The 22,884-nt window shown below is 60.4% G+C and overlaps 1 protein-coding gene across 1 annotated transcript; it reads right to left on the bottom strand.

Moving 5' to 3' along the window:
* Positions 1 to 103: 103 nt before the first annotated feature.
* On the bottom strand, positions 104 to 14,783 carry SYNPO (synaptopodin). Its single transcript, XM_030283945.4, has 3 exons — positions 14,102 to 14,783; positions 3,363 to 5,293; positions 104 to 2,077 (listed from the first exon to the last, which is right to left on the bottom strand). The coding sequence occupies exons 1-3, from the start codon at positions 14,574 to 14,576 to the stop codon at positions 1,316 to 1,318; spliced, it is 3,168 nt and encodes a 1,055-aa protein (XP_030139805.4). The 5' UTR covers positions 14,577 to 14,783; the 3' UTR covers positions 104 to 1,315.
* Between the last annotated feature and the right edge of the window lie 8,101 nt (positions 14,784 to 22,884).

The raw sequence follows: 22,884 nt of genomic DNA, 5'->3' as shown, positions 1-22,884 counted from the left end.
CACGGAGCAGGGCCCACCCCTGGGGACATGTAGCAGCAGCAGGAGGTGGCCGTGTGCCATGTGTGCCCAGGCCACCATGGGGACAGATCAGAGCCAGCCTGGGTGGAATAACGGCGGTTTATTTCTGAACTTGTACACAGCGGTGTGGTGAAGGCCCTGGCGGCTGCTGGAGCAAGGGGGGAGATGTGTCCTGGAGGAATGGGGGCTGTGCTCCAGGAGGGGCAGCTGCAGTGTGGAGCTGTTCCAGGGATCAGGGGTGGGCTGGCTTCAACAGCGTGTCCTGGGGAAAGGGAAAGGGTGATGGGCTCTGTGAATGGGGATATGCTAGAGCCCTGGCAGCCCAAACACAACCTCCTTCCCAGTGCTGGCCCCCAGGTGTGGGGACACCGACATTCTCAGAATCACCTTCTGTGCCAACACCTCTCTCAAACTCTCTGCAACTTCTGCCATTTCTTTCAGCTCCTACAGTTCCCCACCTGTCCTGGCTGTCACAGCACCCATTGGTTCCTGTGTGTGCCTCCATCCCACTGGAGTGGGGATGGGGATGTGGTGAACTTGGGTTTGGGGACAGTGACAGGTACAAGATGGGGCTTCCCTCTTGATCTGGGCAGAGCGGGAGGGCACCTGTAAACAGCCCCCTTAACATGGCAATAAATAACTTTGGCTCTTTTTGGTCTTTAGGGAAAGAAGGATTTGGGAGAATTTCTTTGAGGAGGAGTCAAAAGTTTAAAAAAAATATTAAAAAAAAGGTAGTGAAGAACTGGGGAGCTGGAACTAAAAATAAAATTTTCCTCTCCAAAATGTGGTTTTAATTGACACCAGCCAAATCTGGAGGCTGGGAGCCGCTGGGAGAGCCTGTCATCCAATCGATGCAGCCCACACGCACAGATGTGCCCCCCAGGGAAGCAGATCTGCAGTGGCACCCCAGGATAACACCTGGGAGCTGGGGACAAGGGCTCACGGGGACCACCAAGCCCATCCCATGCTGGCTGTGCGGGATGGGGCTGGCCTGCAGGCAGGGACTGCTGAGGAGGGGCAGTGGGGGGCCGGCTCCCCCACTCTGCCCGTCCTGCCTGCTGACCACGCAGTCCTGCCCCGAAAGGTTAGCGTGGTAAAAATAGAGCGGGCTATGGCATGGCGGGCGGGCGGGAGGCACCTGACCCCTCTGGCACACGCAGGGGTCGTGGCAGCTCCGAAGGGACAATTTTGGGGACCTCAGCCCCGGGGGTTGGTGCGTTCCTGGTGGGGGTGAGAGGGTGGCATCACCCGGGCTGACCTGTCGAGGGAGAGGGTTTTGTGGCGGGGGCTGGCTTGTCTAGGAGGTGCAGGGAGCCCCCGAGGGCAGAGCCCCCGTCTTCAGCCGCAGGCTGCCGGTCCAGCCCCGGGGACAGAGGTTGAAGCTGTGGATTCCCGGGCTCTTGGTCCCCGAGTCTTCGGAGTCGAGGGAGACGTCCGAGTCCGTCGGGGACCGGGAGGTGCAACGCTTGGCCGGAGACCGCCCAGCCACCACGGGGGATGGCAGGGGGCTCTTGGGGCCGGGGGACAGCCTGGCCACGGGGCAGGAAGACGCGCTGGATGGCAGCAGGAGCCGGCGACCCTCTGCCCAGGCGGCTCGGGGCATCCCGGGGGAGGCGCAGCACTGGGGGCTGCCTGCCCGGGGCGATCGCAGGGGGCTTTTGGGGGTGGGCGAGGGGCTGCCCAGGCTCCCCAGCACGCCGCTGGCAGCCTGGGGCGCTCTCGGCCCCAGCCGGGGCGACTGGGGCAGGCTGGGGGGGCCGGCAGAGATGGGGGTGAAGGGCCGGCAGCTCTCCGGCCCCCCGCCTTTGGGAGAGGAGCTCTTCCTGCGGGCGGCGTTGATGATGTTCCTGGCCAGCCGCGCTTGCATCTGCCGGCTGGCCCGGGGCTCCGCGTCCTGCCGCAGCGGGGACAGGGACCTCTCGCTCCACGGAGGGGACCTGGGGGGTCCCTCGTCCAGCTCGGGCACCGAGGCCGGGCTGGCCCAGCCGTCCAGGCTGCCCGGGCGCCGCGCCAGCCGGGGCGTCCAGGTGGGGGATGCAGGGAGGGACGAGCGCCTGTCCTGGAGAGGGACAGAGAGCGGGTTAGTGACCCCACTCGGGGGATGAAGGGGTACAGCGGCAGGAGGGTGACAAGGTAAGATTCACGCCAGCACAGCCCCACAGGAGCTGTGGATGTCTCCTCGTGCATTGCACCCCTGCGAGGGGTCCCCAAAACGCATTTGACCCTACACCCCCTCGCCCATCAAGGAGATGGGAGCAGGCTGAGCCTGCTGTTGATCATCCTTGCCCAGAATATGTCCCAGGACCTGTCATTACCTGCAGCTTCCTAAAGTCTGCCTCTGGGGGATGCTCGGAGCCCCCCCTGCACTGCCCCAGGATCCGTCACCCAGCACTGCTCCCCAGACGGCAGGAATGAGAAGAGCCAGGTGTGACAGCGCAGAGAGTGTATTCAGAAAGAGAGGAAAAAAGAAAAATGCAGGAGAAATAAAGCACAGTCAAAAGGCAACTTGGCACCATGGGGAAAGTGGTGAGAGGGCATGGGCAGAGGCACAGCTGGATGGCAAACCTTGGGCTGAGCATCACCCAGCAGCCCTGCCCTCGGCACCCTCCTCATCCCAGCACATCCCTTGCTTCCAGCAGTGCCACACAGCACTGCCCACCCCAGCTCCAGCACTGAGCCCGGGTGGGGACAGGGACCCCACCAGGACCCTGGGCCCAGTGCCACCGGACTCTGTCATTCCCCGAGGGATGCAGTTCTTCCTCCACAGTGAGGAGGCAAATGAGGACAGATCCTGAAGGAGAAGCAGGAGAGCCAGGAGCAGGCACAGTGAGGCAGAAAGGCAGTGTGTCCCTCCAGGTTTGCTTTGGTAGGAAGCTGAGAAGAGCTCAGGACAGAGGGGACGTGAAGGAGCAGGCAGAGCTCTGAGAGCTGGAAAAGCCGGAGGTGAGGAAAGGAGGGAGCCAGAGGTACGATGCTCTGTACAGTTTCCAGGTGAGAGAAGAGCAAGAGCAGCCCTGTGGGACAGGCAGGCTCCTGCTGGCTCTTTGGGAATCCTGCAGGTTCTGTGCCCAGTTCCTGCTGCCTCCCCGGGACTCCTCAGCTCCTGTTGCACCGGGGGCTCAGCAGCGCCTGTCACCCACTGTCCCAGCGCTGCAGCCTCACAACCACTTCTCATTTCTATTTTCTTTTCTTCCCGCCCCCCTCACCTTTCTTTTTTTTTTTTTTTTTTTTGTGGTTGGTGTGGCTTTTGGCACTCCCACAAGCAGTTAGGGAGGACTCAGCCTAGCACTGCTGCGTTTTTCTCTCTGCCACCACTACTTGTAGTAAAAAGAAGGTTTCCACACCTGGGGCTCGATGCCGGCATTCCTGGTGGAGTAGGAGGGCCGGGGTGCCTGGAAGCCCACCTTGGCCCGGGGTGGCAGGCGGCACGGGGAGGCTGGCAGCGCCTCGGCCGGGGCTCCAGCGCTGGCACGGCTCTCGTGAGGCAGGGCCAGAGCCCCGGCAGCACCGGGGAACGGGCTGGCCGCGGGCTGGCCAGAGCTGGGCGCCACGGGGGGATGCCAAACTGGGGAACGAGGCAACGGAGAGGTCGGGCAGGAGGCTTGCTGGGGATAGGGGTAGGAGTCGGGAAGAGAGGGTCTGGGTGGAGGCACCTCCTGGGGCATGGACCTTGCTGGCCCCTTGGATGGGGACAGGATGAAGAGAGAAGACTGGAGCTGGTAAGGCTGGTGCCTGGAGATCTCCAGCTCCTTCTGGGACACCTCGTTCTCCGTGAGGTTGTTGCCGTACAGCGATGCAGGAGGGGTTTTGGAGGGCCTGCAGGGACTCTTGGAGGGGCGTCTGGAGACCATGGGTGACAGGTAAGCATTGTTGTCGTACTTCCAGGAGGGAGGCAGGGACATGGTGGGTGATGGGGACCGCAGCAGCTCAGGCTGGGAGGGAGCCTCAATGATGAACTTCTCCATCCTGGATTGTCGGCGGGCAAAGAGCTCAGCCCCCTTCCCTCTCGCTTCAGTGAGGATGTGGCTGGGCTGCGGCTTCTTCTTGGGCTGGATGGTGGGAGACTTGAGGCAGGAGGACCATGCCGGAGCATCCTCAGCCGGTGGGAGGTGCTGCACAGCCCTGGCTGCGCTGTTGGGGACAAAGTTTGCAGCTTCAGCCCCGAGGGCAAAGGGCTCATCCTCGGCGCTGGGCTCCCCCTGCTCCTTCTGCTTCTTCCTGCTGTCTGCACTCTGAACCAGGTCCAGCAGGTCGGGGTTTGGGCTCAGCTTCGGCTTCTCCAAGAAGGTGAACATGGACTTTCTGCTGGCTCTCCGGGCAGCCGACTCCTCCAGGATCCCTGTTTTGGGCAAGGGGTTTGGTCCGCTCACCCCGCAGGCCAGGAGGGGATCTGGAAGCATCTTCTGCTCCTGGCTGGGGTACAGGGCCGAGTAGGCAGGGGGGGAGCGGACACGGGTGAGGGGTGGGGGGCTGCTGAGGGTCTCTGCATAGGTTGGTGGTGGGGGCAGCTCGGGGGCAGGGGGTTCCTCGGCCGGCTGGGCGCTGGCGGGGGATGCCTGGGTGCCGAAGGGTCTGGCTGTCCGGTTCTTCACAGGCTTGGGCTTGGCCAGGGTGAGATGGACCTCGTAGTACTGCCGGCCCTGTGTCCCGTTCTGCTGCTGCCCGGCTGGGGGTGCCATCCCTGTGGCTGTCCCCGCTGGTGCGCTGGGCACCTCGCTGGGCACCTCACCGGGCACCTCACCGGGCACCTCACCGGGCACTTGGACGTTCTTCCCCTCCTCGGGGCTCCGTGGCAGGACAAGAGCCGCCGTGTTCGGCCCTGCAGGGGCTCCTGCATTTCCGAGCCCCTCCAGCCCTCTCTCCATCCCGCTGGCTGCCTGCTCCTGCACGCCGTTGGTGGTGGCCGATGCCATGTTCTCCTTCAGGTAAACGCTGAGTGGGACCTGCTGGGCCTCAGCAGGAAGCTCCTGGCACGGGGAGGCGTTTGCCAGCATCCCCTCTCCTGCCTTGCCAGGCTGCTCAGGCTCCGGCTTCATGCCCTGCCGCTGGCTCTCCTCCATGGTGCCTTGAGAAGGTTGGGGCGCGGGGCTCAGGGGCAGCCCCCCGCCATGCCCGGCCCCCGTGAGCCCCTCGACGCGCTGCCGGCGCCGGTGGAACAGCAGCACGCCCTTGGAACCGGGGCCGGGCGCCGTGGTGAGCTGAGCCGCGATCCGCTGGCTCCGCGCCTTCGCCTCCTTCAGCTCCTTCTCCGAGAGGCTGGCGCTGCGGGAGAGACCTGGCAGAGAGGAGAGGGGGTTAGAACCCTCAGAGGGAATGTGGGGTGTCCATTCTCCCCGCCCAGGACTGGCAGCCCTTCCTCCAGCTATCCCCCGGCATCCCAACTCTTTCCCTGGCAGGTGAGATTCACCCGGGCTGGGGTACACGGTCCGGGGACAACGGGGACCCAGCACAGCCCTCACGAAGATGCTTGGACAGATGGGAAATCCCAAGGGACACCTAGTGACACTCAGGTCGTTTCCAGCATCCCAGCCCGTATTTCGGCTGGGCTCTGCGCACCCACCGCGCTGACCGCACGGGAAAGGAATTTCTCGGGGCAGGTCTCCGGTTGCAGCTCACATGGCTCAAAGAGGCAGCGGCGAGGGAGAGGCCAGCGTGTGTCCCCCAGCCCCGAATCCCGAATCCCGGCGTGCTCAGCCCCCAGCGGGCAGGACATAAACCCGGGGGCAGCGGGGACGTGCCAACCCACGCCGCCCTCGCAGCAGGGCCGGTGGGCAGCGCTGGTGGGAGACTCATCTGTGGAGCAACACGAGATGGCAGCAGCCGACAGAAGCTGTGCAGATCCTGCCCAGCTGGTCACAGACACGGACACAGGGAGGAGCCGCCCTCACGCCTCGGGGCTCCAGAGAAGCGCTAAAAGCAATGTGCTAAAAGCCTGGCGCGATCCCCGAGTGAGCAGCCCAGCGCCTCTGGGCTTCTCCTGCGCCGGACAAAGGTCAGGGCACCAACCCTTCCCTAAGACCGAAAGGATGTGGAGCTGCCGGGAATGCATTTTCTCAGCGTGAGCAATTTCCTATGAGCTTGCCCCGCCGAAAGTACCCGTGGGAAGGGCGGTGTGCCCCACCCTGCCGAGCCCACTGCTGGGCACAGACACCAGCGCCGACCATCAGCGTCACCCCCGCGCCCAGCAAGGGTGCAGCCCCTCTCCAAATGCCGGGATGGCTCTGATGGGTGGCTCTGCTCTGTCTCTGGCCCCAGCAGGGAGGTGGGTGGCCAAGCTCCCAGCCCTGCTCTTCTTTCCTTCCCATCCCATGCCTTCCCGTCTTCCCTTCCTTCATGTGTTCCTCATTTTCTTGCCTTCTGTGCTGCTTGGGAGTCTTCCAGGATATTTTCAGCAGCGGCTCAGCCTACCAGCGAGGGAAAGGGATGGATGACTAAGCCAAATCCTTCCAGCAAGCCCACGGTAAGCAGGAGGGCTGCAGGAAGCTGGGCAACTCCTGTTCCTCACCCTTCATCCCTCCTGCCTCCCTCAGCAAGCACCCAGCAAGTCCTCGCACAGAGCTCAGGTGTGCAGGATGCTCGGGATGAACTCTTCAGGCTGCCAGCAGGAGGGATTTATCCGGGCGGCGGGCAGAGGGGGCAGAGACACCAGTGGAAACCCTGCTGGGGACGAGGAGCCCGGCGGCAGCGGCGACACCGGCGGCCCGAGCGGGCCCGGTTCGAGCCCGGCATTGTTTGTTCAGCGCCCGTTTCTGTTTGCCTTGGCCAGAGCGGGGCCGCCGCTTCCTCCGGCCGGGCTGCCTGGAGGGCGGCCAGCACCGCGGCTCCGCTCCGCGGGGTCACCCTCGCCGCCTTTATCTCCGAAACGGAGCAGAAACACGGCCAAGGAGCCGTTGAGAAACAAGCCCCAGGCTCCAGATGTCTGCGGGTTTCGTGCTCCGAGCGCAGCATCCCCGCTTCCTCGGCGGCCGGGCTGCCTCAGAAGCCGAGCTCTCGGCGGAGCCATTTCGCAGCCTCTTGCTCTTGCTACTGCCTTTTAACAGCAAACGAGGGGCCCTGAGGGATCTCCTCCGTGCTGGAGGGATGACTCAGCTCCTGGCCAGCCCGTTCCTGCTTGGACTAGCCGCCAGATACGCTCCCACGTAGCCGGGACAACACCGGGATTTGCCCACCGGGATTTTGTCCCTGGGTGTCTCTATCCTTTGCTGTCACCACAGCATGGCTCTGGGCTGGGGTGTGCTGCAGTGTGGACTCTACCACCTAAAATCCATTAATCCACCACCTGTAATCCATTTCCATCCATGCCCATTCCCCTCCAGTCTTCCAGCACCCTCAGGATACTGCTTGAGATGCTGAGGGTAAGAATTGCTCTTCACATCCGATTTTGATGACACGGATTAAGAGCACTGAAGCCTCTGGCAGTCCAGAGGAAATTGCTGCAGCCTGAGCCATGGGATGAGGTTATTCACCCAGTGCAAGAGCCTTTATCCATGTGCCATGGTGTCTGGAGGGATTCTGCCACCTGGGGCAGTTTCTACACCACACACTCCCCTCCCAGCCACAGGGAACATTCCATTATCCTTCTCTGCCATCTCCTGACAGCTGGTAGCCCTGGGTGGGCTCTGTTTGGTCCTTTTCCCCAGCCCTCAGCAGGTGGGAGGGAGCTGAATGCACTGAGAATGTCCAGGTGCTGGGGAGGAGAAGGAAAAGGGGTGTAGGGCTGAAGGCAGCCAAAGCCGTGCAGGAAGGAGGTGAAAGTAAAACTACTGCATGTGTCCAAGGGCACTGGGAACTGCTTTCCACCCATTATCCTGAGTCCAGTCCAAAATTCAACAGGTGATGGCCTTTCCTTTCCTTTCCTTTCCTTTCCTTTCCTTTCCTTTCCTTTCCTTTCCTTTCCCTTTCCTTTCCTTTCCTTTCCTTTCCTTTCCTTTCCTTTCCTTTCCTTTCCTTTCCTTTCCTTTCCTTTCCTTTCCTTTCCTTTCCTTTCCTTTCCTTTCCTTTCCTTTCCTTTCCTTTCCTTTCCTTTCCTTTCCTTTCCTTTCCTTTCCTTTCCTTTCCTTTCCTTTCCTTTCCTTTCCTTTCCTTTCCTTTCCTTTCCTTTCCTTTCCTTTCCTTTCCTTTCCTTTCCTTTCCTTTCCTTTCCTTTCCTTTCCTTTCCTTTCCTTTCCTTTCCTTTCCTTTCCTTTCCTTTCCTTTCCTTTCCTTTCCTTTCCTTTCCTTTCCTTTCCTTTCCTTTCCTTTCCTTTCCTTTCCTTTCCTTTCCTTTCCTTTCCTTTCCTTTCCTTTCCTTTCCTTTCCTTTCCTTTCCTTTCCTTTCCTTTCCTTTCCTTTCCTTTCCTTTCCTTTCCTTTCTCTTTCCTTTCTCTTTCCTTTCCTTTCTCTTTCCTTCCTTCCCTTCCCATGACACTGTCCCTCAGGAAGGAAACATCTCCCCTCTCTGAATGTCCCATCTTTCCCAAGACAAGGAGCCCCACCAGCCCTCTCCAGGGCCCTGTGCCGATGCTGCAGGAGGTGCCCCCTGTGCCCATGGAACTGCCAGAGCCCTGCACACACGAGCAGCCCCAGGTGCTGCTCTGGTTTAACTCACTCCAGCTCTGGCCACACAAGCCCGTAGATCTCTATCTATATATTTATATAGGCACTTGCTCTGTAGGTTTTCCGTTGCTCCAGGGGTGACTTCCTGAACATCCCCCAAGTGCAGGGCTCAGCAGCTTCTTGCCGAGCTGTCAGTCATCCTGCCCACGGCATGTGCACTGCTCTTTCCTCCACAGCGAGGATAACGAAGGTGATGAAAGGCATTTTTGTTACTCTCACTTCCTGGGCAGATGGGGGAAAAGAATTCCTTCCATCTCAGCTTTCCATGCAAAGGATGGATCCCCCTGGAGGGTGCTAAAGCAGGATGTCTGAAGTGCAGCCAGGAAAGGCTGGAATCACCATCTGACCTCAAATGAAGGTGAAGGATGTATCAGACATGGCTTGTGACCCATCCTGCCCTAAGATGGACTCCGAGAGCTGGAATGGGATGAAGATTTGGCTTTAAATTGCAGTTTTGCTGAACTGATGAATTCAGTGAAATTCAGTGATGGTCTTGACATGGCTGGGATGCCACAGGAAGGAAAAAGAGTGACTTGGAAGCTGTGCCTGCTGAGAAGTCCTTGTATGCAGAAGACAAGAGGTACCCAAGTCTTAATGATTGCAGACCCAAGTCTTAATGACCTGCAGGGTGCCACAGGTCATGTGAAATCTCGGAGTCACAGCTGGCAGGTGACGCCAAAGTTCTTCCCTTTGGGCTCTGTTCCTGGCCTGCTCCCAGTCTGGATGCTCAGCCATGCTGCTGGGCAGCCCAGCTTGACCACACTCAGGGTGTCCTACCAGACCACCCCTGACACAGCACCCACATCCATAACCAGCAGGCACTTTTCCCCATTTCCAAACATTTCTTGGACTTCTGTGGTCAACCCAAACGGCAAAAACCCTGCTGGCAAAATCCCACTGGCAAAACCAAGAGTGAAACCAAGACAAATCCCGTTTCCAGAGGGACAGGCCCTGTGCCACCTGACACGACCCCCAGCGCACATCCACAGCCAGGCAATGCTGGGGAGAGGACATCCAGTGTTTTCACCCAAACATTGAGGACTTTGGACACTGAGGAAATGTAAGCAGGTTTTTTGGCAGAGCAGCAAGCTGGCCCCTTGCCCCAGCTACAGCTGTGCAGGATTTTTTTGCAACGCGTACCAACTCACACACATTTAAGTCTGTGCACACATTCCCCTCCAGCTCCCAGTTATCCCAAATAATCTGCAGCTAGGAAAACACGGAGGGTAGCACAGACAGGCAGCTGAGCTAGCTAGAAACGGATATGATTCAAACATATGGATAGAAAGATGACAATTTTCTGCCTCATTCCCAGCTTCCAGCCCTCCTATGCCCCAGATACAAAACCTCCATGAAGTTCTTATCTGTGCTGGCCCTGCAACCCCATAAAGATCCGGCTGAAGTCGTGGGTGCTGTGGTGGGATCAACCTCGCCTGCCTGGCAGACACTCTGTGCTGGGCCTCTCCACACGGGTGCCTTTGCCAGTGACAAAAATGTGGCACAGCGAGAAAATTCGTTGCGCTTGCAAGTTTTCCCTGAGCTCTGTTCGCAGGGGCTTTGCTGGATTTGGAGCTGTTTGCCCCCCCCATGCTCCTCCCGGCTCGCAACTGTGCCTAGCACTCAGCACTCAATCCTGCTGAAATGGCCCCACAGCCTCCAAGCAGCAAGTCCTGGGGCACCCAATCCCCACACGGGGGGAGAAGGGGGTGGTGGGGGTTAAGTTCAAAGGGGCTGTCTGCCCCTGCCCATCCCCACTTCCTGGGGGATGCAGTCAGCAGCCCCAGCCCCACATGTGCACACACTGGGCAAGAAGAAGCTGTTGCCATCACACAGGTGGAGGCAGCACCTTCCCCAGCAGGCTAAAATCAAGCTTTTATCTTTGGAAAAGGCAACTGGAGCCGGGTAGACCTCTCCCAGACAGCCCTGCAGAACCAGCCCGTGCCACGGCCGGGTACCACGGAGACTCCATCCATCCTGCCTGCAAAGTGAGTCCCAGCCCCATAGTGCCCAAAGCTGCTGGAACTCTCTGCGACCCATCCCGGGCTGCAGGTCCCGAGGACAGCCCCGCCGGGCCGGTGCCCCGAGGCAGCGGCGCTGGCCCGGCCGGAGAAGGTCAAACGGCTCCGAGTGTCCCTGAGGGGTGGGCAGAGCGGGGAGGGCAGCGGAACGAACGGGGCCCTGGCCTGTCCCTTGCACAATCCGTAAAGGATCCATCCTGCTAGCTGCCAAGCCGAGGGCCAAACCTCTTGTCCCCAGCATGGGTGGCATGGCCAGGGGAGGTCACGTCCCTGACGCAGGGGACAGGGGACATCGCCTGGGAAGACGTGGGAGGTGCGACCCTGCGAGCCCCGAGGAGGACCCCACGTCCCTCCACGTCCCTCCACGTCCCCGCCGCGTGTCCTCGCTGTGCCTCCCACGCCCCACATCGGACACCCGTGTGCCGGCAGAGGGGAGCGACACCTGCCCCGCTCATCGCTGCGGACAAACCCCGCTCAGCCGCGGCTGTGCGCGCCCCATCGCCCACCCTCCGCCCACCACGGCACCCACGGCACTCCCGGGCACGCACTCCCGTGCCCCCCGTGCACCCGGACCCCAAAGCACCCCCTGAGCACTGCGGCACCCCGGACACCCCCATCCCCTGCACCCCGCTCTGCGTGCCCGCACAGCCTCCTTCCCCCGGCACTGCTGCACCGGCACCCGCCCGGAGCCCCCCGGCCCTGCCCCCCGGCCCCCCCAGCCCCGCCGTACCCGCGGTGCCGGTGCCGCCGCCCCGCGCAGCCCGACTGCACCGGGAGGAGGCGGCGGGCAGGAAAGTTGCGGCGGCTCCGCCCTCGGAGCGGGCCCGGGGGAGGCGGGCGGGGGCCGGGCCGGGGGGGTGGCGGGTCCCGCCGGCGCTGCCCCTGCCCCGACACACCGACCGACCGGACGGGACGGGTCCCCCCCGCCCTGCCGCCCCCGATGTTCCTGCTCCGCTGCTTCTCGTCCCGGCTGGGTCTGCCCTGAGCCCGCTGCGGGCGGGGGGGGGAGAAGCCTGGACAGCCCCTTACTCAGCCCAGGGCATCCCCTGGCCCAGCTCCCCGCATCCCCTTCCCACTCCGGGGCATCCCCTTATCCCATTCTGGGGCATCCCTCTCTCCCAGCTCTGCACATTCCCCTTAACAGTCCTGAGCATCCTCTTTCCCATCCCGGGACATCCCCTTACCCAGCTCTTCACCCTTCTTCCCACCTTCCCCCGCAGCACCTTACGTTCCAGAAGCTGATGGGGGTGTAGGGCTTCCCCTTTCCGCAGGTTTCCTCAGTGCCTAAAGTTTTGAGGCACTTGGATGGAGGCAAAAATCCAGAGACAAAATTCCAGCACCGGTGTCAGTGCCCCGGGGAGCTCCTGGAAGCAGTACTGAATCCTCCCTGCCAGGGGTGGTCTGCTCGCAGCCACAAGGGAAGCACAGCCGATCCCTGGGGAGCCAGCATCACCTCCCACCTCCATCACCCCACTGGGGCTGCAGAGCTCCCTGGCTGCGGGTGAGACCCGCCTCACCCCCTTCCCGTGCCTGTCCACACCTCAGGATGAGCTCTTGGCTTGATTTTTTTGCCTTTCTAATTTCCTTTCTTCCTGCCCCTCTGCGCTTTTTTGTGCTTTCCTGGTTTTTGAGGGAGGCTGGCGCTGGCTCTGCAGCCCCCAGGGAGTGAAACCTTCCGTTTATTTGCACACCAGACAGAGAAACCAGTCCTGCCTCCTGCATCTCCCAGCCTCTGCCTCTTCCCGGGGCTCCTGCGCTCCCCAGCCTGCCCTGAGAGGTGCCAACCAGCCCGGGCCGCCGTGCCGGATATTTGAGAGCAGCCAGCCTGGCCTTGGGCTGCTGGATGGGGACCAAAGGGGCACCTGGGACCCGCCTGGGTGGGCCCATACAGCTCAAGGTGGGGCTCCCGTTTGGCTCCCGGCTCCCAGGGCCAGCCCTGTACCACTCTGGGTGTGGATGGATGCACCCTCTTCTCCTGAAGAAGCTGGAAGAGGTTCCTGTACCCCATGGCAGCTAAAGAGAAGAGGAGCAAGTCCCTGACACCTCCCAGGGATGCTCCTGCAGACAGCCTGCAGCAGGAACAGCCCTAGTGTTAATTATGAGGGCACCTGCTCTTTCCTCTCACCTCTCTTTCCCAAACCTGCAGGCTTTTTGTGAGGTCCCAGACCTGCTCTCAGGACCCTCAGTGACATCCTGCCTGCAGGCTCTGGAAAGTCTGACGGGTCCTGCAGGCAGTGGCTGGTGGTGATCTCACTTGGAGGGGGAGGAAACGGGACAGACAAACTCTTTCCAACAAACCTGTTGAGTTACTTTAAAATTCCAGGCTGGCAGCAAAAGTGCTGGATGGTGGGGCGGATTAGGAAAATGCTGAGCCTGGACAGAGTCAGGCCTGACCTTTCCCCACCGCAGATCTGCCATCCCGGAGCAGTGAGAAATGGGAAGACTATTTGGGTCCATCTGGTTTGTGTGCTGAGCCCTGAAACACGATGCTGCTGGGGCAGCTGTGAGCCAAAGGGCTTGGCTGAGCTTCCCAGCCTGTGTCCCATCCAGGAGCCGCTGGTTTGGAGGATGCCTGACACTGCAAAAAGGCAGGGAGTGGGTTCTGGACACCGGGTTGGTGGCAAGCATCCCCAGTCGGTCCCACCCCACCCAGTCCTGGGGGCTGCCTTGGGAAAACCAGGCTCTGAGTGAGCAGCAGCATCCGATAATGCCATCCTGTGGGGACAGGGACACACCTGTGTGACAGCTGAGATAACAGCTGGGCAGGAGCAAAATAGAAAGGAGGGTGGAAGCGGGGTTTAAAAATGGGCCCAATGCCTGTAGGAGGATGGGTTCTGTGGGAGCATCGCCCACAGGGATGTGGGGCATTCCAGGCATGGCAGCAGCCCCAGTAAGCCTAGATATGAGCCTGTAGTTGTGTCACCATGGCTGAAGGGACAGTTATGGGAACAGCTGTGGCATGGGCTGTGAAGTGAGGTGATGGCAGAGAGCACTGTAGGAACCAACCAGCCTGAAATAAAGCGTTTAGTTTTTAAAGCAGGGCTGACAAAAATGGCTCAAAGCCATGTGAGGAATGCTTGGCCATGCCCAATCAGTGGAGGAGAGGTGTCCCTGTCCCAGACAGTGCCACAGGAGCTGCTCTTGGGCAGGATCCCACCAAGCCCCATGGCCAGGGTGAGGGCTGGGGAGTCCATCCTGTTCCTGCCCCACTGAGGGATGGGTTGAGTTCCTGGAGACAGTGGGAACCCGCCTGCTGCCTTCCCACCCCCCTCCCGAGAAAAGCCACAGATTCCTCCTTATTTTTAAGGCCAGAGAGATCATCTCAAGCTAAATTAGTCCCAGCAGCTCTGCTGGAAGCCTGGGACCTCTAACCCAGGGAAAGTCCTGCCCTGGGAAGAGCTGGGTGTTCTCACCAGGAGCACAGTAGTGCCTTTCCCAGGGGGACAGTGGCCAAAGGGGGTTTCTCTTACCTGTTTTCCTTGGCTCAAAGTCAGGGTTGATGAGGACCCGTTGGATCTTCACCACTTTCCACTCCTGGCTGGGATTGCCTGTGGGGCTGTCTGCTGCAGGGGGCAGCTCTGGGGCAGAGCCAGGGCACTTGGAAGGGGCTGCAGGCTCCTCTGCCAAGGCCAGGCTGCTGCCATTCAATGGGGGTTGTGGTGCATCCCCATTGAGCCCCCTGAGGTCCCTCTGGCAGTTCCCACTTGGTTTCCCTCCCAGCAGTCCTGTCTGTGCCTCCTGCTCGCCTGGCTTGGAGGCTGGAGCATCCCAGAGCTGAGGGCAGCTCTGCCCCTCTCTGCTCCCCCTCTCCTGCCAACAGCCCCTGTCCCCCTCAGTGTCCCCCTTGGCTGTCCCACGGACACAGGGGGGCTGCTCAGCCTCGCCAGGCATGGGGCAGCTGGGCTGGGGGTGGAGGCAGAACTGCTGGAGCCTTGTCCTCAGCATCTTTCTTCACTGGTTTCCTTCACTGGCACTCCAGGGCCTTTCCAAACAGCTCTGCATGGCCAGGGGGGTGGATCCTCCCTCAGAGCATGGGCACCATGAGGGAGGGCAGCCACATGCCAGGCACGAGCTCAGCTCTCGCAGGCAGGAAAATCGGGCACGATGCCACAGGAGCAGGCAGGTTTTGGAGACCCGGGTGGAGGGATGTGTCCAGGGGAGGCAGGCCAACAAGGAGGTTTCTGCAGGAATTTCTCTTTCCAGGCAGAGGATCAGCATCCAAAGACCTGTGTAAAGGGAAGGAGGAGCGTTGAGGATGCTTGTGCTTGCACTGATTTCCTATGGCCACGGAGCAGCTCCCAGCAACCCCAGCCCAACTCCAGCTCCAGCACCACTTCCCATGAGGAAGGACCTCCTGAAATGCAATTTAGAAATGCCCCAACCCCACCACTGTGCTCACCACCTCAGCACCCTCGTCCATCTGTCCTCACCCTGGGGACAGCAGCCATGGCCGGAGCCCTGTGCCTGGCTCCCCTCGCTCTGTCAGCCCAGAGGGGGCTGTGGCATCCCTGTTAGTGCTCAGCACCAGGGCACCACTGCTCTGGAGCTGGGAGTGCTCAGCCAAGAACCAGATCCCCGAGGATGTTGCTCAGGGTTATCTGGAACAAAAAAGGAAAAGTTCCAGCATCCAGCTAAACCGTGTTTAACCATTGAGTGACTCATGCGGCGTCAGGACAAGCGCAGACAGACCCACTTCCCTCCTGCCAGGCAGAAATCCTGTCGGGATGACGAACCCACGCACCAACACACACAAGTTATCAGCTGGGAGAGGGGGATGTCATCTCTCCCAGGGCAGGATATGGGTTACAGTGTACGGAAATTCCTTTGAGTCCTGTGCTCGCACAGCATCACCCAGCCCTGCTCACGGCAAGGCTGGTCCCGTGGAAAACCTCCTGAGAGATCCACAGCACCCACGGCACATGGACCACGATGGATTTCCCAACCTAACAGCCAGCTGAGGAGGAAAAGGGTTTCCTGCTCATCCCAAACCCCTCCCTGAGTTACTGAGAGGTTTCTCAGTGAAATAAAAAAAAGCACCAGGTCAACAAGTCAGGTTAAGCTCTGGCAGGAATACACCCTGCAGCTTCCTCGAGGCTCACACAGCTTCTCTGCAGAACTTTTCCTGTCCTTAGCAAGGTTATTTTGGAAAAGAAGGCAGATTAGAAAGCAGGCGCTCGGGCATTTCCCAAACACAAGGCTGCATTTTTTGGAGGACGCCCAAAGGAAATCTTCTGCCCTTTTTGAAATCCTTCCTCCTGCTTCTCTCTGCTGCAATTATTCAGCACAGATTTGCAAAGAGAACCTGAGGAGAAAATGTCAATGTTTCTGTCTGAAAAAGAAATTTCACCCTCCTCTTTACGTAATTTGGGGGATCAATAGTTGCAGGAAGCCACCCACATCTTTCCTTAGAAACATGGCAAGTTGCTGGAGCTGGAGGGAGCTGGCTTATCTCAAATGAGGACAAAGAGAAAATTGCCCAAAATAGCCCCAGCCCAGCGTGGGTCGACAGAGAACCTCTCAGGGTGGATCTGCATCTCCCCACTCCCATTTCCTCACCCTATCCCTAGGGAGCAGGCTTCTGGGGCAGCCCAGTCATGTCCACCCAACACCAGAGCTGCCTTGACAATTTGCTGAGGGAGCTGGTACCTCCCTGAAAACATTTTCCTTCCACTCGGGAGCGCTTTCCACGCACGGGCATCTCCTGGGAGTGACGCCCACGGCCCCGGCACTCCCCAGGCAAGCCCTTCCTCGCTGAGACCCAGCAGTGGTGTTCCCTGAGGACACAGTGCTGGGACAGGGCCGCCCACAGCACCCAAATAGTGAGTCAGGAATCTGCTGCCTCGCTGGGGCCAGCCTGGGCCCGGCACGGCACTGGGGGAACAGCGGCAGAGCCAGGGAGAGCAGCCTCCTTCCCCCCGGGACACAGCTCCTGGGCTCTACCAGCAGCACAGGAGGGGAATAGTTAGGACTACCATGGATCTCTAGCAAAAGCTGCTGGGCTGATCCTGTCTGTTGGAATGCCAGCCAGGTAGTATGGGTATAATTTCCTTGGGTGCATCACTGTGCTGGCAATAACAAGCAGAAACACCAGCCATAGCCACAAAGGCAGGCTGAGATTGCCCCCACCTGCAAACAAAGGCTGTAAAGAGGGATGAGGGTCATTTCAGAGAGTATTTCAGGGGTGCAGCTCCAGAGGATGCCCAAACAGGGCACCAGTGCCCAAGTCAGAGTCCCAGGAAGCAGCTGCTCACTGTGCCCATCTGAGAGGCTCCTCATGCTTCCTGATGGCAACAAGTCTCTATGAGGATCTGCAAAATGGTGCTGGGGAGGGAATAACAATGACAACAACAACAAAAAATCCTTCAATTCACAAAGTGTTGAAATCTGGCAGCAAGGAGATCTTTTGCTCAGCTTCTCTTCCTGCCCACTCACTGGCGAGTGATGCACAGCCCCCCCACCTGCCTTTCTCACACCCTGTCACCCTCCCCCCCCAGCTATTGAAAAAAGGAAAACTAAAGTTAACTTTCCACGTCCCACACAAATATTTTTGGCAGGCGTTGCTGGCATTCAGGCTGCTGAGCCCGGGGGAGACAGGGTCTGCTGAAAGTCTTTGTCTCCATCTGCTCCCGGCACCCGGCTGGGGGTCTGCAGTGCCTGGGCTGCTCTGTCCCAGACACAGCGCAGGGCTAGGAGGTGGCACAGCTGTAAAAGAAAACGGGGACACCTCCAGGACAGCCCTGGGGACTGTGAGTGGCCCAGCCACAGGAGTGCCATGAAGTGTGTGGGGGGGGCAGATTGACACCCAAACTTTGGCTCTGTCCCCGCTTTCCCGCGTTGTTCTCAGCCACATCCCTGCCCCACGCCGGGTTTCCATCACCACGAAACGAGGCGGGAAGGGGTGTGAAAGCTGTCCCCAGCACAGCGGGGCTCTCGGGTTTCCCCGGGTCAGGCAGCGGGTCGCTGTCACTCAGGCAGGACCCTGCTGCCCAGACTTGCAGTCCCCAGCTCCAGTCACAAGATCGACCCAGTCCCTTTCCAAAATAGCCCAGCTGCAATGTATACATCTGGGGAGCTTTACACCTCCCCTGTGCCAGCAGCTGAATGTCCCCTCAGGGGAGCTGGGCACCTTCCTTCTCCACGTGGCACCTTCCTCCCGTGGCGGGGTGGCTGCATCCCCCAAGGGCAGCCCCACATCCCTGTGTTTCTGTAAGGGAGCGCTGCCCTCACAGCTGACACCGGAGACACCTCGGGTGTCACCAGCAGCATTTGGCTGCCCTATGCTCAGCCACTCTCCGGTCTGCTGCAATCCAATCTCCCTCCCAGCTCCCCGGGTACCTGGCCAGGACGGCTGAGCACGGCAGAGCTGCCTGTGGGGTGATGTCCCTTGCACAAGGACCCCGCTGCTAAACCCCAAAGCCCTGCACGGCTGGGGGTCACCTGTGCCACCCCAATATCCTTCCACGGGAGAGCAGGGCTGCGTACAGCCAGAGGGGATGGCAGCAGCAGGGACACGGCTGGGCTGTGCAGGGCGGAGGGAGAGAAGCTGGCAGGCTCCAGTGCTCAGGGAAGGGGCGCAAGGAAAGGGGGATGGATGTGATTGCCCCCCGGCATGGCAGGGGATGCCTGCTCCCTGGAGTGAGGACGGGCACGGCTGCTCCTGGCTCGGGGCAGGCAGCACAGCAGCCGCCAGCGGGCTGGGCAAAACAAAAGCCGCTTGCAGCTCTGATTTACTACCTGACGGAAACCGGGATGGAAAAAACAACATTTCTGAATTCCTGTCCCCGTGCAACCCCTGCGATCCCAGCAGCCCAGCCCTCTGTGGGACACGGGCTGGCAGGTGGGTGCCCTGTGCCTCATTCCGTGCCCACAGCTGGCGGGCAGAGGCAGCAGAAGGAGTGCTGGGGATGGGCACGGGGGCTGCGGGCACCAGGGCAGAGGCCGTGAATAAGCGGTGAGCGAAGCAAGGGAGGAGGAGGAGGAGGAGGAGGAGGAGGATGACAGTGGCATCCCGGCCAGCTGGACCATGTCCCCTCCCTCCCCACCCCGCGCGGGAAGGAAGGGCTGGATGTGGGCTGGTCGCATCCCTGTGCGCGGCTCCCATCCAGCCCTGGCCGGTCCCTCCGCGGTCGGGGAGCAGCGGAGCTCTCCCTGGGCAGCTCCTGGCCAGCAGAGGCTGCCCGGCTCGGACAGGGCTGGGGAGCAGGAGGGGCAGCTGCCCCTGGGACGGCAGCACGGTGCAGGCCGGGCTGCACTCAGGGTGAAATGGATTTTCTTATTTTGTACCCAGCACAGCATCCCAGCCCAGCCCCAGAAGGTGTTTGCCCCACTCCACCACCCCCATTCCATGGGGGTTTTGGTCAGGTTTTGGTGCTCAGCACACCCACTCCCCCCCCCACACTGCTCAGTCCACGTTCCAGTTCCAGAATCCAAGAAACCCTGATGCTCCACAGAGACGTGCATCCATCAAACATCAGCCTGTGCACTCCAGCCAGGCAGCACTGATCCTGCTCTGCCCTCCTGGCTGGGTTCAGAAGTGAACCCACCCCTTCCTGCCATCCCTAGGGGGCCCATCTGACCTGAGGGTCCCAACCAGACAATCTTGGGAGCTGCCCATGCCCTGACTACAAGACAGCCCCATGCAGGGCAGGTCCCAGCCTGTCCTGCCCTTTGCTCAGCCTGAACCCTGACCCCAGCTCCAGCTGCTGCATTCCAGGGAATGAGGACACCCCCAGTCTGGCTCGTACAGCTGCCTCAAGCCCTTCTCAGTGCAGTTCTGGGCAGCAGAGTACCAGGTTTGCCATGTCCCACCAGTTCAGCCTGATGCAAGCAAGCCCAAGGTGTCACCAGGCGGTGGCCATCCTGAAGGTCCTCTGGACCCTACCGCTGTGGCACAGAGGGTGACCAGCTGGAGCCTCAGCAGGTCACTGCAGGAGCCAGGGATGAAACTGCAGCTCAGCCTTTTCAAAGCCCAAATGAAATGCAAAAACCAGAGAGGTCCAAGACAGAAGATGAATTGAAAAATCAAGCTCTGGTCAGTATGGCACAGCTGTCCCCAGGACTGGCAGCACCATGGCTGCAAGGTGAGCTGGGTTGGCAAGCCAGGTTCTGGCAGTTTTGGGCTCCACACATCCCTGTCTGCCCGGGGCAGCTCACCTTCATCACCCATCCTGCAGGAACATCCTGGCTGTGCAGCCACCAGCTCTCTGGCACAGCAGGTCCCACACCCAAATTTCCCCTCAGAGCTCCAGCAGCAGCTGCCAGAGGGAGAGAAGGGAGGGCGGGCTGGCACAGTGGCGCCTTCACGCATTTCCCAAGCAATACCAATGCACATTTCCTGGGAGGGGAATGAAGGAACTCCCACTAAACAAAATCCTGCTCCTGGAGGCAAGCACTATGGGGATGGGGTCACCCCTGGATATCAGATGCCTGTTGATGGTTGTGCCAAAAACCATATCGGGTGGGGAGGACAGGGCAGCCTCTGCAGTGGGGTTGGGGTTCACCCTGCAGTGGGGTTGGAACTCATCCCACAGCCATGAGATGAGTGGGATGAATTTTCTGGCAGTGGAGTTATGGCTCATCCTGCAGCCTCGCTGGCCCCAGGGAGCTCAGCCTCAGCAGACATAAAGCACAAAACAGCAACTAAGCAGAAAACCCCACAGGGGCTCGAAAATCCAGTTTAAGCAACCTCTGAGCATTCAGGGCTGCCTGAGCTGGGACAACTGAGTCTGAGCAGCTTAACTCCTCAGGCTCCAAACCAGGCTGCAGAACTTCCCAGGTAACCCTGGGGGCTGGCACAGCCACTGCTGGATTTCACAGCCGTGTTTGACACTGTCACAACCCTGCCCAGATCCTCCTGAACGGACAAACGAGGGGCCGTGACCTGGGGCTGTCAGGATCAGGGCATGAGACCTGCCAGTGCAGAGATCCAAGGTCAAAGCAGACCTGACAGCTCAGCCAAGGTTTGCTGAGCCCAGCAGCTCTGTCCTCCCCACTGTGACACCCCAACACTGTCACCTGCAGGCATCCCTGAAGCCCTAAAGCTCCCTGAAGAACAGAACTGTGCTGCTAAGAACCGGGGAGCAGCTCCCTGCTGCCTCTCAAGCCTGCAGCTCTGGCCAGTGTCTTGGCCCCCAGCTCTGATCCCAGGGGGGAAGGATGGGAACTGAGAGCAGAGATGGGTGCACACAGCCTGGGAGCTGCCAGGAGCAGGATAAAGGACATTTTAACAGCACAGTGACAGAGTGCACACAAGTACAGGGTTTGGCCCCTCTGAGCCCCACGGGCAGCGCTCGGGTCTGTCCATGGGAAACAAAGAGCATCCCAGGGAAGGGAGTGTTTTCTTTCCAGACCAGGAAAGCAGCCAAACCCCAGCACATGCCCATTCCCAGGCCTTGGCCCCAGCAGCACAGCAGGCTGGTGGCCTTGGGACATGAGGTCCTTTCCCATCTAGCTCCCCCAAGGCTGAGAGCCCGGCCAGTCCAGGCGAGGCAGGAGAGCAGCCCTGCTGCTTGTGGGGGCTCCAGAGGTCCCTGAGGCCAGGGCACAGCCACCACCTTGCTACTCAGAGGGATCCCCAAGCATTTTGGGCTGGGGCTGTGTGTGTGTGTGTGCTCAGCAGTCTGGCTCTCCTTCTGGCAGAGCCGTGTGTGCAGTAGGAATAAACATGCCGAGGACACATCCAAGCCAGTGCAAACAGCCCCTGACCGAGCTGCTCTCTCCCGACACTGTTTTTCTTTCTCTGCTTTTCCTCTCCTCTCTTAACCCATTCAGGAGCCCGGGGGACCTGTGCCTGCCTGCCCTAGGAGCTGCTGGAGCCGAACCCCGTGAAACCCTGGAGTCTGACCTCAAGGAAGGGTTGGGACAGCAGTGAGCCCCAGGGCACAGGGCTGGTTTTGCTCCCCTCAAGTCCCCTTGCTGTCGTTCCCCTCTCTCTTCTCCCCCCCCCACCCTCCTTTCTCTCTCCACAGCTCATCCTTTCCCCAGCAGCTCCGGAGGGTCCTGGGGAAAAGGAAAAGGGCTGCTTCCCCCTTCCAGCTCCCGGCTCACCCAGCCAAGCACGGGCTGGGCGCTGGCAGGGGGCACCTCACTGTGAGCAGGACAGAGGAGCCAGGAGACACCCATCGTGAGGAAAGCACTCCAGGGAAGCCCCCTGCACCCTCCGCTCTGCCGGGAGCCCTCTCCATCCCGGGGGCTGCCGTGTCCTGTGACACCGCCCTGTCCCCACGGTCACCGAGAGCCATGCCCAGCCAGCATCCCGCTGGGACGGCCACGGATCCCAGGGCACCTCTGGTGAGCCCAGAGATGCTCGCACTCGCCACGCTCACCTCTTTCTCTTCCCCTTTTCTCCCGTGGGGAAGTAAAGCTGGCTGCTTTCCATGTGCTCGGGCTGAGCCCGGGGGAGGGAGGTGGTGTCCCCGCTGCCGTGCCCGGGCCGGGTCCCGGCCGGAGCTGCGGCTCCTCGGCTGCTCCGCTCCGCTCCAGCCGTGCGCAGGGCCGGGGAACGGGGGAGAGGGAGGGAGGAGGGGAGGGGGGAAATGAAACTTTAATAGCACAGAGCCCCTTTTGTTTCCCAGCATATGGGATATTTCATACATGCTGAAGGCATTAACCACCTATATTCTTCAAGCGCTCGCGGCGGCTGGGAGCACAGCCCTGCGCTCTGCTCGGGGCACAGCGCCTGCCCTGGGGGGCTGCAGGCTGCAGCAAGCAGCCCCTCTGCCTGGCACCCCTCCCTAGGAGCGGGGAGACCCTAAATTACAGCCTGGAAAGCTGCTCTGCTTCACCCAGGATCACCCCCTGCACGGTTTTGTCCCCCTCAAAAGAGCAACCAAGCCCCAAAACTCGAGGCCAAGAAAAGGATGTCCCTTTCCTTGGTTTTTGGGCATGCTGTGAAGTGGGTGGAACTAACCCCACGATCCCCGGGGTTCTGAGACCCAAAACATCCCTCCTGCCCGTGGGCATGGCAGAGCCCAGAGGTCCCGTGAGCTGTGGCTAACAGTGGCAGAGAGGGGCTGAGGAGGGCTGGTGGCATGTCCCCTCCCTGCCCGAAGCCCAGGGACACAGGAGCATCCCTGGAGCAGCAAGCAGGCAAGGTGCTGACAGGGAAGGGCTGGGAAATATCCACATGGACTATCCTCCTCATGCTGTTTACCCATTGTCTCCCATCGTGGTGCCTGTAAAATGGGTGACACCATCTTTGCAAGTAGAGAAGGGACATCTCCAGGTCCTGAGCACAGACAGTGGCTGCCACTGC

The sequence above is a fragment of the Taeniopygia guttata genome, chromosome 13 (assembly GCF_048771995.1).
Source record: "Taeniopygia guttata chromosome 13, bTaeGut7.mat, whole genome shotgun sequence".
In the NCBI taxonomy this organism is placed as follows: Eukaryota; Metazoa; Chordata; class Aves; order Passeriformes; family Estrildidae; genus Taeniopygia; species Taeniopygia guttata.
Note: the sequence above shows the minus strand (reverse complement) of the source record. Positions and strands in the feature narration are given on the sequence as shown.